Source organism: Apostichopus japonicus, chromosome 21, assembly GCF_037975245.1.
Source record: "Apostichopus japonicus isolate 1M-3 chromosome 21, ASM3797524v1, whole genome shotgun sequence".
Classification (NCBI taxonomy): domain Eukaryota; kingdom Metazoa; phylum Echinodermata; class Holothuroidea; order Aspidochirotida; family Stichopodidae; genus Apostichopus; species Apostichopus japonicus.
Genome location: NC_092581.1, coordinates 7,949,911 through 7,966,177, shown reverse-complemented (window position 1 = coordinate 7,966,177; position 16,267 = coordinate 7,949,911). Strand labels below are relative to the sequence as shown.

The window sequence follows — 16,267 nt, the reverse complement described above, 5'->3', positions numbered from 1 at the left end:
GACCTTTGTCCTTGTCAATTTCTGAAGTCCTATTCAAACCTGCTACCAAGCCAATCAATTCCTAGCCCACCCTACCCCTCTCCTTTTCACAAATGTGGAAGAAAAAAGTATAGTAACAAAATGAAATCAACTAAATGATCAATCTGAAACCAATATGTTGCCATGGTGCCTTCACATTATTGCTACCCAGTTGACTGCAATGCTGATTATTTTGACACTACTGACACTATATCCTTCTTTTTTTGTAATTTATTAATGCAATTTAATAAATAAAAAATAGAAAAAATAGATCAAAATAAACTCCAGTGTTATCCAGGAATAAATAATTGCTAGGATCGGTTTTAAATTAAAGCAGAGTCACTCTAGTCATGTGTCTACATCCTGATATCTCCACAAGGAAAAACCACTATTCAAAGACACCCTTCATTGGAGAATATATGCTCTTGACATGAAACACAGAGCTCCAATTAGCACTTACTAAAATTCTAAGAAATGAAACCTCAAGAGCTATAAAAAGCTGCACAGATTTAAGGGAAGATATGTAATAAAAGTTGTGGTTAGAAGACCAGCCTGCCAAGAGTAGGACCCTGGGGAATGACACCAGAGAATACCATCCCTGTATGATAGCAATAACTACTGGTGACTGCTGGTTAGGTCACAAACCAGGCATTGTTGGTCCTAAATTTAATCTCTTAAAACAGTTTGTCAAGGAAAGGTTCTAACATTCACTTTCAGTTCAACATAAATACTAACATTTTCCCATTATTTATTTGTTATTTCTGTACCCATGCCAAAATAGGCACCATACCAGCACAAACAAGGGACAACCCATCCAATATATATGTGTGTGTGTGTATATATATATATATCCAGTATAGATCTAACACTTAAGCTCATCACTATTATGCTTCACTATAATGTATTTTGAAGTATCATGGTGGATCCATTCTTGCATAAAAAAAAGGTACCTGGATTTAAATTTATTGAAAAGATTAAATCTCTTTGAGTTATGTCATCACCATCAATCAATAACAGTGGCATACTTTTATGAAGCAATCAAGATATTATCTTGGATGGGGTATAGAAGTCAACCAGTCCAAGTTTTATGTTACTTTAGCATAATCAAAATAAGGTAATATGAATCTAACTGTATATATATGAAAGCACTATGGTCATAAATATGTCCCAAACAGAAGCAAGGAGATGCCAAATCATCCATCCTTCAATTTACAGATTTAGTTTCACCCTCAGAGAGCTCTCCAACAGAGCCAGTGACTGAATGACTGGGGATAGTGATATTAAAGGCTGAAATTTGTATCAAAATACTAAAAGTTGTAATGGGTCCTTCTGACAAAATCTACCATACACCATACTTCTTACTTTCCACTTTGGTTATCAAGATATTGAAAGAGAAAAAAGTGTAACATTTATTTGATGTATTGGATCAAAAAGTTATCGGAAATTTGCTTTGTAATACAAACTGGAAAATGACTGTGTTAAAGTGTTAAAGCAGATTTTTGAGCTTAGTTATATAGTTTTCCAAACATATGAGTAAATTTTAAAATAAGATTGCAGTTAACGAAACTAAGAGATCATGTTAATTTTTTTCACCAAATGAATGTTAATGAGTGAGTAATTAATGGATTTGATTCAACCTTCAACATTTAATCAGCAAGACATTTTCATATAGGATATAGAACACATGTAAAAGGCAGTTTTCAATTGTTTGCTTCAAGCTAATGGTAGCAATTAAATTAAATACATTGAATATAATGGCAAAGATTAGTTTCAACTAAATGTGAGTTCAGTAATGAATATGCAACACTACACATCAATGGTATCACCAATGTAACACATGCAAACTACTCATGTTTTAGTTTCAGATTCAAAATTTGACTTAACATGTTGAATTGGATTGATGAACTGTGTGTGGCAAATTGAACTTGGAAAAAACCTTCTCATTTTTCATGGTTCACCAGATAAGCAGCTTAAACAAAGTTCCATTTTGTAACAGAACAGATTTAAGTATTTCCATTTCAGAACAGAACTCACTTTAAAGGGTGTGAAGAAAACGCGCACAAAGACACATCTCATGCCGGTAATCTGACCTAGTTTCGAATGAGGTGTAACAGAAGTGTTAGACGTCACCATCGATCCCAGAAAATACACACACAGCTTGCTACCGCCGGTAATTCAACACTAGTGTACAGTCAATACATACAGCTACGGTCAATACTAGGGTTGGGCGATATATCGAAAATTATTATTATCGCGATAATTTTTTTTCAAGACGATATTTTTTGAGGATTGAACATATGACGATAATTTCTTGTGAAAGAAATTTGAAATAAATGTGGGAAAAAAAATGTGATTATCCTTTTTCCGTTTTATGTGTAAATGTTATTTTAGCATTCCATGGTTGAGAAAGTTGGAAAGAAATAAAGTTTATCAACTTCATTTACTGACTTTTGAACTTCGTAAAAAAAACGTCTTTTACAACATTGACTGTAGTCTGTAGAGGGAAAAACTCTGAAAATCAGTAGAGAAATTACCAATTGTGTACGAACAGTAAGTTGGTACACCTTTCAAATTTTACGAAAGATCAAGCAAAATACTTTCGAAAAATTCACGCGAAACTGGCATATCGTATCTAAATGCAACTAATGTCATGTAAACAAGGCTCTAGTTCACCCATTTATGAATAAACCATAAGTCCACATCTGGTGTTAAGCGGGAGGAAAAGAAAGTATTTTCTAGAATTTCCACACAAAAAAAAGGAAAAATTAATATCCTACCATAGTTAAGTGTATAGTAAATAGCCTAACCACTTCGTCGGTTACGGATCTCACGTAACAACAAAAACATAACTTATTGTATTTTGCGAAGTTGACGTTTTCTACAAGGACATGGAAACAATATTTAGCATTTAGTTAATCATGCAAAGTGGCCTAAAACATGGGATTGCAAGGTTTACTTTCATAAAGATGGCCATACTGTAGCTATTGGGGCCTTGATATCGTGCTATGTCTGGTATACTGTAGACTGTGCCTCGTGTATCATGGGGAATAGATTGTTTTGTTCATGCGGAGGAGTCGGTTGGCTTGAGGTGTGTTTTTCTTACCTTAATGTTACGGGGATATTTACCTACTTTTCTTGAACGTCTAAGATAATATTTCGCATAACTTTACCGATCCTTTATTGACTGACCTAAGTTATTCTAGAGTGGAGCCAAAATAGTTTACTCCATGAAAAGTTTTTTGGAAACGTGCCAAAAATGTTAACAAACAGGTGTTAGACAGGGGGGTTGTTTGGCAAGGTACCTGGGAAAATTCGCAGCACATGTACTGCAGCCTACCGTGATATTTAAGTAGGGGTAAACACTGCAGTTGTAAACTGATGTACGTATAGTGCACGCTGTTCATTGTTAGGCAGTCTAGAAACGGGTCTTTACCGAACGTAGTTTGTTTCATATATATCGAAAGTTTTGTAAGTTAAACTTTTTAAAGATTGAAAGACAGATTAAATTATTTTCATTTTATCACATAATATAGCTACTCTAACTTGTCATTTCAAAATTTTCATCATTTTCGTGACAATTTAAATTTAAAAAGTTGTCAGTATTTTGAATCCTCAACTTACAAATTTTTATCGCCAGACACGCAAAAATACTAAAATTTTCCGTGGTTATTTATTTTCAAGGGAACAGTTCATAACAAACTCAGATATTCTCTTTGAATGTCCCCACCATATATCTCTCTTTCTCCGTCCACTCAAAGCTCGACATTTACGCTAATTCTGATAGAGGAAAAATTATCGTAATTATCGAAATATCGCGATAATTTTTTATCTATTTATCGTGATGTTAAAAAGCAAATATCGCCCAACCCTAGTCAATACCCACAACACAGTGTACATAGCAGCGTGGACATCTCAGGTCTAGATAAAAGATAACAAGGTATCCAATTTCATTACTGTCTGCATGATTTTGTAGCAACAAGAAGACAACGTCATTTGCAAGCAACAGAAAGTAAACTTTGTCAGAGCGCGGCACGCGGTTGGGGCGAGTCTTCAATGCCTTTAAGGGGAGCATGATAAAGACATGAGCCAAACACGGCCTGTTACTAAATTTATAAAATGACTGCAATATGACTGAGGACAAGAAGCCATATCCAGTCCCTCCAGTATTTACTTAAAATATAAAGCCAACATAGCCTTAAGAAATACCATGGCTTAGATGACTTGAACTTTGACCTCTGCCAGGTTAGCACTACCTCAAGAGGGCCATTCAAGGCAACAGCTACTGGTACAGCTATGAGTGAACTTAACACATTACAACAGTGATGCTCAGTCCCTTCTGGATACTATCATAACCTTTGTGGCCCCACGCACAGGGTATTCAGGCACCCATGCACAGGGTATTCACTATTCAGGCACCTGCACACAGGGTGTTCAGGCACCCACACACAGGGTATTCAGGCACCAAATATGGCTGCATTTCACAAATGGGTTGTTAGTGTCACTCTGACTATGGTATGTAATGCTATTTACACATCATTGTACACCTCTCTGATCCCAACTCCCCCCCCCCCCCCCAATCCCCTCCAATCTCTGAGGTCATATGGATATAGCCATTGGTTGCTCCTAATATTAGCTACACATTCTAGTGCAATTTATTTTGCTTCCCACAAATTTAATGCAAATGTTTTCCTTTGCAAACACCAGTTTATAACTATTTTTCATTGCTTCTGGTAGGATATTGGTATAGACTAACAAGAAATTTATGCATTAAGGTAAGCTACTCTCTCTCTCTCTTGAATATTTTCAATGCTAGGTTATGGTATGAGAACATGACCAATTCTGAACTTTTACAATATTCACTAGATCCTATATTGTCAGGAAGTCTCTGCAAACATATTTACTACAAGTAAACTGATGAGTTAACGAAATTACCATGGATACCACAGATGTGAATTAGATGTTTAGCTTACTACCAAACAAGGTTGTTTATGTTTATCTTATCTACTAGCAATGATGATTCAGCTTACCTTTCTACTCATCTCTCACTCTATCGTTCCAGTGTTTTCTAGATTTCGATAAAAACTCAAGTGCTTCCAAATTGATGTCCAACTTCTACTGCTCAAATGGCAATTATGCTTCAGCTTAAATGTGTCCAAAAACTTTCAAAGAAACCCAATCAAAATTGACCCATACTGGCCTTAGCCTTACTGTTTTGTGCAAACTGACCTGTTCAGATACAGCATCATAGCAGATGACCATGTTAAAGGAGAAGTACCAAAACAATACAAAATTCAACTCACAAATACTACTCAAAGAAAATTTGTTCCAACTCTTGTACATTTACTGATTGGTTTTCATAATTACTGTTAACAAATACTAAACAACTTGTTTGTTTTCTATTTCATTATGACATCATTACTAGAATTTAACTGACTGAATTATTACAGTGGACCTTACCTTTAACAGAACAGAGGCTCAACACTTAGAAATCTAAACTTGCCTCAACTAATTGAGATTATAAAAGTTGGTTTCGATATAAAGTTCAAAGCAATGTATTTTGTGACTATAATACATAGCCTCTAGTATTCCAAAGGGACAGCTTCGTTACTTATTAATATATTTATTTCCAAGAAGTAAATCTCGGACTCATGCTTCTGCGTCACCCTTAGAGATGCCATGTTCTTGATGGTGGCATGGATGTATTTCGAGTAAGTTTGTACAGTACACTAGTTTACAGTAAATTAGTGCTTTACAGTGATGTCATATGATCACTCATTCACTGAGCAGTATTGGAAACGACTTGACTGATATCCCGGCCACCATGCCTAAGCAAATCAGTCATACACGGTTACACTATACGACAACACAAATCACGATAAAACAAGGATTAAAAAACGGTGATACAACAGTGATATAAATTAAGTTTATAATAGTTAACTGAATGGATAGTCTTAGTGGAGACAGGTAAGTTAGGAACAATGTTACAAGAACTTTACTTTTAAAGATTTAAACTGCTAAACAAGAATTCAAAATGTATACTCAAGAAGACACTAAATTTGTTGAGCATGAAATAACAGATGGAAAATTAAAATAACTAATTCTACTATTTGCAACTTATCAATTGACACACTGGTATTTTCATCAATACATACATCTCAAACAGGTGAAGAAGATCAGGCCAAACATTCTTCTGCATTCCAACCAATATATTATCTTCTGAATGATTCCTTGAGGAAAGTCCTGTCCATGTCAAAATGTCAGATTGTAACAAGGTATTGATCTCTGGTCACACCTAACTATAAATTTGGAACAAAAGCCTCACGCATTACTAAAATTAAATGCTCTACTGACTTCAGAGAGGTCCTTGTCAAACCATAAAACTGTAGGATTTCTAGGTGTATCCCCAAGGGTCCACTTTTATAAGATACAGATGGGTGACTATTCTTCATCTATTGTTTTTACTGTCTACAGGCTTTTAATATCAGACATCCTTTGGTTTTGATGGCTGTCTGTTATAATCCCATCACCCCTTTCCCGCTAAGAGGAATATCAAATTTAAAGGGTGCCTGAAGTGTAAAATGCAACTAAATTAGTGAAATGTGTGCATAGTATTTGTGGAGAAGGTATGTTTACGTAAAATGAATAAATACTATTCACACATAGTCAAAAACTATGTTAAAGAGGCCATGACACGAAAAATCCAACTCATCGAGAGTAACTTCCTCTGAATCCATGAGAAAATCTATGTTCAAAACTATCCTCAACACCTTGAAAACCTCAAGGACTAATTAGTAATTAACGTTTTAATATTCGCATCCGAAAATAGATATCTGAGAATGCGATTTCACAACAAGACAATGATGACGTCATGTTAGGAACACATGTGCAAAGCTCAGGCATGTATCGGATGCGCGACGATCATACCGTTCCATATACAGTACACGCACATTTACACTGAGAGAACAACCACTGTATTACGCTATATCGTTAGAAATTTCAAGTTGTTTTACAACTGTTGTAAACTATCCGAGAGAAATGCCGGTCCGTTGTGTTGTTGGGGCTGCATAAATATCATTACCCATGCAATTAGCCTTCATCCATGGCTGAAGGACGAAAAAAAACACGGCGATTATGACCAAGTTAGTGCACAACACCAGCGCCGATTTCACTGGACCTAGCCAGTATGCAGCTCCGAATGAAGCGAACACTTCACGGAAGCATACTACGATCCCTCCTTTTTGTTATGAAATAAAACAAATGGACTTTAACGGTTCGACATAAAAAAGTCATTCTTCTGTCAAGTAATCCACAAAAAACTACTCTGAAGACCAGATCGGGGAACAGAAAACCTCCAATGGGGCAAGTGGCGATCCTTAGGAGGTAGCGCGCCGAGCACTAGTAGTACTATAGTATTAGCGTTACTACACTGAAGTCGCAATAGACGAAGAGATTTTACTGTATCATCTAAATTAACACCCCCTTCATTGCTCTATTGTATACTAATAAGCTATGAGGTTAGCTTCAGAAGCGATGGGTTACATCTTCTTGTGAACAAATCTCAGTGCCCCAATTTATTTCTGGAATATGCTGGATCAGTTAATTATGGCAATAATTTCTTATTCCTATTCCAGGAAAACCATTTATTATGTTGTGGAGGGAGTGGGGGTAATGGGGATGGGTCAAAATAGGTAGGTAAAAAGATTTTATTCCAAAGGTTGTTTAATTAAATCTCAAAGCGATTTATTTTAAAGTCACAGAGCCAAAAATTCACACAACATAGTTCAAGTGTTAAATCATTGAACAAAATTTATTCAATATCAGTTCTAGACAGTCATTCTGGACAATCTGAACTAACATTAACAACAATCATTGTATTATATGACATAAAAGTAAAACTGTACTTTCCATTAACATTATCATTCTTAAATTACACTAATGTAATTTGTGACATCAAAGGAGGTTAAAAGAAAACAACTTACATGAATTTTTTGCTTTAAGCCTACAAAGCAGTTGCATGTCCATCGCTATCAATCGTTGTTGTGACAAATTAATTAGAATAATCCAGAAGCAAATACAATACAGGGTTATTTAAACCAAGAAACACTGCACGACGCAACTCACATGCAAAAATGTTACCCACGCACGACGACACGTACAACACTGATGGGCAATGTGAAACACAGCATCACACGCATTAAAACAATCGAAGACCATTAACAGGGTGTACTGCTGAGTTTTTGAAGAAAGACTACAAAACAAACCAACTGCTGCTGAAGAAACAGTCTAAACATTCAAGAGTTCTGCTGACTCCATTGGTCTTTATTATGACTTTTCTGTCAAATATCATTGGTGATATGGATATTTTGGCTTCCAGATTAAAGGTACGAATCAAACGAGGTAAATGCCCCTAAAAAGGTCAATGCCCATTCCCTTATGCACATTTTATATGACATCACGGTCACGCCAATACTTGTGTCCAAATGCTTCAAAACATGCCTTTTCTTTTATTGTTGATGTTGGGTCTGGAAAATAACCTTTTCATCCTGAATTAAAAGTCTTGAATTTCAATATATCAACACTGAGGGAACCCTGACGGATTGATAATCCAACACAATCGTAGTTTAGAAAGGCTTCCTATACAATGAGTTTTCTCCTGGCAACTTGAATCCAGTGTAATGACCATTGGCTGGAAAATCACTTCTGATCCTTTGGACTGCACATGATGGTAGCACAACCCTGACGTGTCTTGCTAGGAACCCCAAGTATCATTGAACCTGTTGACCGTAGGCTATGTATCTGTACTGCCTGGGAAAAAATTTATGAAAGTTCAAAATGTATTAATGTTGGCCATGATGTCCACAATAACAAGCAGGCACACAATGTACAGTTATGGTTACATTTGTTGTGATTTTACACCTTCCATGTATCATGAAACATTCTTTTGTTTCAGAAAATTGATTTGCAAAACTCCAGGCCAAAGTACTAGCCAAGTAATAATGAGTATGAAATAACACATATGCCTACCTAGCATGGCTGCATAATGCAACTTACATCCCCGAGCCAAACTTTCAGTATGCAACCAACCCTACTAGTACTACACACTCTACATATGGGTTGTAAGTTACCGTAACACAACGCACAATACGGTTTAGGGTGTTCCGCGAATTCCAACAACACATGCACAAAATGGACTGGATTTTGTTTTTAAATGCTTCGTTAATAAATTCTTACCACGTTGTATGTTCCTTGCAATGGTTTCGAACGGATTTCTTCTTCGATATGTTGTGGAGCTTCAATTTCGGCTCGTTTAACAGGCTCGAACTGATACGGTTCTAACACCTCCGCTCCACCCTCAGCGTTCGGTTCAATATTGGAATGATCATCGCCTTCACTCTCTGCTTCGAATATGAGAAAGGGCACTCTAATTATAGCCCAATTTCACTGCCTAGTGAAGAACCATAATCACTTTGAACTTCGGTTGCCGCATTTGGCTCTGGATCCGCCATTTCACAGGAAATTTTGATTTGATATCGCACTTGTGATCGGTGTTTTGTTTAGTAACTACTAGTGGTATGTGTACTTGTCTACTGTGTACGTGAATGGTACCGTAGCAGCGACAACAAATATGTGTTCAAAACGTGACGTCACATGACGTCATGCGAATCGGAAAATTTTCGAGTAAACAAAGTTTCAAACGCCGAAAAGGGTAAATTCATTCTCAATTTTCGACTTGAAAAATCAAGTTTTAAACTGGCAGATTGGTTGATACATGTTTTAGAGAACATTCTTTGATGGATCCCAAAAATATAGGACTTTGAAATTTTCGTGTCATGGCCACTTTAACAAATCACATTGGTTACTTTTCATTACCAGACAGCAGGATTTTCCAAATTACAGCATGTTAGTATTTTACAGGCATCAGTGAATAACTTATGCAGTAATGCAAAATGCTCAAACTGCTCTACAAAGGAACCATAGCATATTATAACTAGGAACAATTTAATGTTCAAAATTTGTGTAGCTATTTTGAAGACTCTGGATTTTGCCTCTTATTTAATACTATGGATCCTGAGCACAAAAACTGATATACATCTGTGTACTTGTATAGCAAGTTCCAATTTTGTAATGCAATAGCTGCATAGGAAACAAACTTTACTGCCTTCAAAACTGTTACATAGGATCCGAACACTGTATCATTTCCTTTGCAAATCCAACATATTGATGCTTTTAGAACAGTATGATTGCGACAGTGATGTTAGGACCCTTGCAAAGTCATGTGACATTAATTGGCTAAGATTGACTACATAATGACTGTACACAATCAGTGACTATTGCATGTGCAGGGATGTATACTACTGGTGGAGGGCTAGCTGGAGAACTGATGGCTAGTCTGGCATTAATTGGCTAAGATTGACTACATAATGACTGTATACAATCAGTGACTATTGCATGTCCAGCGATGTACTACTGGAGGAGGGCTAGCTGGAGAACTGATGGCTAGTCTGGCATTAATTGGCTAAGATTGACTACATAATGACTCAAGGGACGAAATAGTTTTAGAGAATTGATTAGCAATAATTGCTCGACAATTCTTGGAAATAGCAATTAGCATTAGCAGGTACTGCATCTTTTGCTAATCAAAAGTAATATTGATTAGCAACTGGCAATTCTTGGGTAGCAAATTGCTATGCGAACCCAGTTATTTCGTCCCTTGTGACTGTATACAATCAGTGACTATTACATGTCCAGCGATGTACTACTGGTGGAGGGCTAGCTGGAGAACTGATGGCTAGTCTGGCATTAATTGGCTAAGATTGACTACATAATGACTGTATACAATCAGTGACTATTGCATGTCCAGGGATGTATACTACTGGTGGAGGGCTAGCTGGAGAACTGATGGCTGGTCTGGCAGGTACAAGTAATCCATCCAGTTAATTCTCCATAAATATCTTGCCAAGCATTTAGTGACAGATGGAGTGGGAAAAAAAGACTTGCTGATCAAGGTCCTTGGGTTGAAAATTAGGACAGGCAGGGGTGAATAAGGGTCACTGGCAATGGATTTAATAATGAGGATCTATATTTCAGGTCAAGGTCACAAGTTAAGTACATTATTTGTCACTGTTTATAATACTTTTTCTATTCAATGACCCTAATACAAGGCAGAATTAGTATGACACATGGAGAAATGTTTGATTCAATGTTTCAATGTTTAGTATAGATGCAACATTGTCTTGCAATATGTACCAAGGACAAAGCTTATTTGCATATTCAAGGTACTCGGCAATGCTGTAGTTGTAATCATTTTATAGCACCTGTTGTTCCAGGTAAACAGCATCATTGACTCAATGCTGGCAACAATGCATTCATGTTAACACAATGAATGGGATTAATCTGTTGTTAAGTAGATTAGGAGTTTGTAAGGATATAGTAATGAAAGCAACATCAGGGATTAATGCAATTAAAACAATTTGCTCCTCAAATTTGACCTTGAAATAATGACAACTTTCCAAGTTCAGCTAAGTGCATGGTAACTCTACCAAACTTATATGTTTACATAACTTCAGTGAAACGATTTATGTTTTTCTTTCGGGCCAGGTGCAAAATATATTAATTTCTAGTTTAACTGCTCATCCATCATTTACAAAGATTATAAAAACCATAAAAAGACAGTAACTTATAAAATTGAAAATGTTTGTTTTGTTTAACCAATGCCCTGAATTTTGTTCATACTACCCATGAAAAGTCTCCTAGGTACAAATATTTAAAGAGTTTCCATACACAGAATTTAAGGTGCATCTCTTCAAACAAATATCAAAACCATGGCATGGGTCTTAGGCAAAACCTTAGTCCTGAAGCAAACCTCAATCAACAGTGACAGATAACAAGGATTATACTGTACACCAACAGGCCAGACTCCCCTGTCCTTGAACTCCATATGACTTTCAGATTTAAAACAATATATATATATATCAAAAATGATATCACAAAATCAGAAAACAAAATATATGGAGAAAAATTATTAATTTGAAAGCAAAACCAGAAAGCATGCTGAAAATATTCTTTGGTCCTTTACTTAAAAGAAGTTTTGCTTGTCGCTAGTCAATTTCTTCAGACCGATATTGAGGTGTATCATGTAACCCTCTGTGTACTATTAAGCTCGAGGGGCTACTAAACTAAAATTACTGTGACAAGCAAGGTATGTCATTAAAATTAAAGTAATCAGAATATAACAGAGAAACTTTCAGGTCCTTGCACGCAATCCTAACTTGGCACAGAGATTTGAGTAAGAGAGGAGTTGAGATGATTTGTAGGCTCTGTAAATATGACTTAGTTCTGACACATTAACAGGTATGGTCCCAAAACAGTCTGGATATTAATAGGTTTGTTAGGGTAAACCACACTGCTGCTCCACAAGTGAGGTTTAAACTTTGTATAACCTTAACATGTATAATTCCTGTGTTTGCTGCACTAGCTGACATATAGCCTGATGAAGACTGACAGGGACAAAGAGTGGTTATTACATGAGAGTAAACTTCAAAGTGAACTCAAATGAAGTAAGTTAACTGATATGGATACATACAGAAGAGGGACACTTTACTCTCCACTTAATGAATGTTTACTGAATGATGATCAGTCTGAAGAACTCTACTTCTTCCACTCCTAGTTTGCTCTTTCAAGATCAAATAATTCCAAACATTCAAAACTGTTTATTCCCATTAAATTATGGTTTACATCAACATGATGAGGTCAGCCAAATGTCTTGGTACAATGTTCTTGTTGAGAACATACAAAACTTGAAGGTAATTAAGTTGATTTGTTTGGATTCTTGTTGTTATAAAGTCAATCTCTTGTTGATCAACTTCTTGCACTTGGCAAGGGTCCAAGCAAAGTCAATAAGTGGTGATGGGTCAATCTTGTAGTTTAACACAGATCATAAGCTTTACCATTCTCTCTGCAAATTATGATATATTGAAGCATTCCTGTGGTATGTGGTCTATCATTACTGAATGACAAAACAGCTTTGAACATAACCAGGCTAAATATCATCTTCTGAACATCTTGGTTCTAAACATGTCAACAAGTGTCTTGAATAAAACCGACAGCTACAGTTTGATAGCAAAGCATCCAAAGCCAATATGTATGCATCTGCACAAATTCATTCATTAAGTTTTGTGGTATTTTTTTAATTTTCAGATAATTCAAGAGTCAGAAATCCACTCAGATGCACTAATAAAAGTGTCCTGTCACTGGTTGGATCAGTGCTTACTGATTATCAGTGGGCTCTAGGATCAACAGTGTGAGAGCACAGATGTTGTGAGGAGACATGTAAGTTAGAAACTATGTAAATTTACAGCATGCCAACCTCATAATGGTAACCATGACAACATCAAATTTACCGGTAGTAAGAGCAGAGAGTCCAGAGACTGTCTGGCTGCTCCTCTCGGCTCCTTACAATATTCCATAAACTCATCATAATGGTAACCATGACAACATCAAACTTACCGGTAGTAAGAGCAGTGAGTCCAGAGACTGTCTGGCTGCTCCTCTCAGCTCCTTACAATATTCCATAAATTCATCATTGGTCTGCCTTAAGTTATTCAGCAATCTGAAACAAAATCATAAGTCATGTCAATTATTTATTACCTCTCAATCTTTGTTGTTGTTGTTTTTTTCAATTCAAAAGTACTACAATATTAGTATTTGTACAATTAAGCAATCAGATTTGCACTTAATAAGAGATCACCATTACTCTAAAACTACTGGGGGCTGTGACAATCAAATCGTTCTAAGACATTTTAGTAATGTTCATATTAAACAATATGATGTCTTAGGGAGAATACTCTGCCAGATATCAATGGAAAATATTGCTCCAATTGGCAGATATTGTGGTTCAAAACTGATGTCAGAGGACTGGTCATAGTGCCACAACCAAATGAAACCTTTTACTATATCTTTGTTCTTTTCATGTTGAAACTTACTGTAAAATGTGATGATAATGAAACCCATGCCAGCGACATGAGGTCATGTTTGGATTGAAACATTTGCAAATCCGAAACTATTGAAGAAAACAAACATTGCAATAAATACAGAATACCCTTAAAAATGTAAATATGTGTAGCCCAATGATCATGATGTCCTACTTAGATTTTAAGGAACACTGTCATATCTCTCAACTGGAAGTTGGTTTTTCGTTTAGTTGCTTGGAAATGTCGTTTGATGCGTCTCTATCGTCCAGGCCAATAATGATAGCTGTGTTTGCTTGTCATTTAAAGATGGCAGGCATTAGTTGTTCTTTTTGAAGTTTGAGAAAAAGTGGCAATGTTTGGTTCCTTGCTCAGGACAAAAGGAATCTCTTCAATGGTAATGTGTGTGTGTGTATGTGTGTAGAATCCATGATCCATGCTCTATCTTGTAAATGCTATATATATCAAAAGTACACCTTGGTTGAAGTTCATACTTGTATATAGATCCCCAAAGGTGAGTTCAGGGACCATATTGAAATTGGTGAAACTCAAATGTCATTTGGGGTCAACAGATGTGAAAGTTTGAAACCTTGTTAACCTGATAATTCAAAAGTTATATCTTGGTTGAAGTCAATACTTTGTAATATACTTTCAATTTTTGCAAATTCAGGAACCATATTGAAATTTGGTGGAGGTACAAGCTCAATAGAGGTCACAAAGTCTGAAAAATGTGTAAATGTGATCAAACGCAAACGTCAAGCATATATTATGAATTTCATTGTTGGTATGTAGGTCGGTAATAGCACAAGAATCTTGCTGATCACTTGCACTCCATACTGGACAACACTTAAAATCTTGTTACTGTTGAATGTTCCGATATAAAATGTGGCAAGACTACATGTACTATGCAAAGTGACTTTCTAGTTTCCTTTTTAGCATATTCTGAGGCGTCAATGATGATAACAATGACAAAAGGAATCAAATGACATCGGTAGCATGGATTCAGTTCAACATGATCCGAGTCTTAAGATAATAAGGTTCATTTTATTTTTAGTCCTTTGGACCCTTGTGTTTCTTGTTGATCAGAAACTGCATCATACATGAGAAACTCTTTTATGTCAGTCTGTTGTGATAACCAACTTTCTATAAGGTCTTTGGTGACCTGAGACCTATTGTTAGGAAACTATAACTTGAAGTATAGTTCACCCTATCATCTTAAACAACAATGGTAAAGCAGGAACCAGACATTAGTTTCAGATTTACTTGACCTCATTTGAAAGGTCATTTTACACTGGTAGAAATGATCCAGTCTACATGCAGCACAAACTTTTGACTTCATTTATATCAGCGCACAGCTTAAATACTAAAGTGGCTTACTGCAGAGATAATTTATATTGAATTACTCCCGTCAACTTAAATGTAAGGCAAATAAATTTAATAACAAAGATTCACTCTAGGGTGGCCTGCTCCACAATCACAATGTTTACTACCAAGCAAAAACATAACAATCTGAAACACTGTCTAGATCCAGTTCAATGTGTGGTGAAGTACTGGGTACTGGTGAAGTACTGGGTACTGGTGAAGCACCGGGTACTGGTGAAGCTCCGGGTACTGATGAAGCACCAGAACCAGGAGGAGGGGGTAGATAGCATCAGAGAGAATAGCAAGACAAAGGGTTATACACATTAATGAAAAACACACCTTATCACTACACAACATCAAATTAAAAATGACCTGGAAGGCTCACTCCACCATAGAAAATATGACATTCTCCCAGGTGCTACTAACATATTATTTAACCCTTTGTCAGCTCTGAAGAGATAAGCGTTCCCTAGACTATACAACTCCACTATAACGGGTATTTAGGGTGAACATTGGAAAAATTCTACCACTTAGATTACACTGTTCGCATAGTTTCACAAGGAATGTGGTAGCTATGAGATCATGGCCTCAGTTGTTGTAGAATATTCGTTCAAAGAGTACAATAAGAGTTGATTGCTACAATGTAGCACACCACATTACCCTCCATGGTTGGTAGGTTTGTTAGCACCTCTCCACATTGACATAGTCGGTCCAAGATATATGCCGACGGTGGTGAGTTTCATAGGACTAGTAAGAATACAATTTACCTAATACACCACATAAATACACTATGCCGGTACCAGCACACTGCATGCAGTGGGGTTGCCAGACATTTAGAAGGTGGGTGGGAAGGGAGGCATAGCAAAGGACAGCAACATTTGGCCTTAAAGCTTTGTGGTTTTCATCATTTCCAGTTTTCA

The 16,267-nt window shown here is 36.4% G+C and overlaps 1 protein-coding gene and 1 long non-coding RNA gene across 3 annotated transcripts in view; both read right to left on the bottom strand.

The window, feature by feature from the left end:
* The window catches only part of LOC139963282 (uncharacterized), a 140,329-nt gene that overhangs the window by 74,194 nt on the left and 49,868 nt on the right, over positions 1–16,267 (bottom strand). For both annotated transcript variants that reach the window (XM_071963941.1, XM_071963942.1), the window contains exon 8: positions 13,525–13,627. In XM_071963941.1, the coding sequence (XP_071820042.1) occupies positions 13,525–13,627 (103 nt within the window). The remainder of the gene's footprint in view (positions 1–13,524; positions 13,628–16,267) is intronic.
* Positions 8,551–9,870, bottom strand: LOC139963283 (uncharacterized). Its single transcript, XR_011791537.1, has 2 exons — positions 9,250–9,870; positions 8,551–8,823 (listed from the first exon to the last, which is right to left on the bottom strand). It is a non-coding gene; the product is annotated as an uncharacterized lncRNA (long non-coding RNA).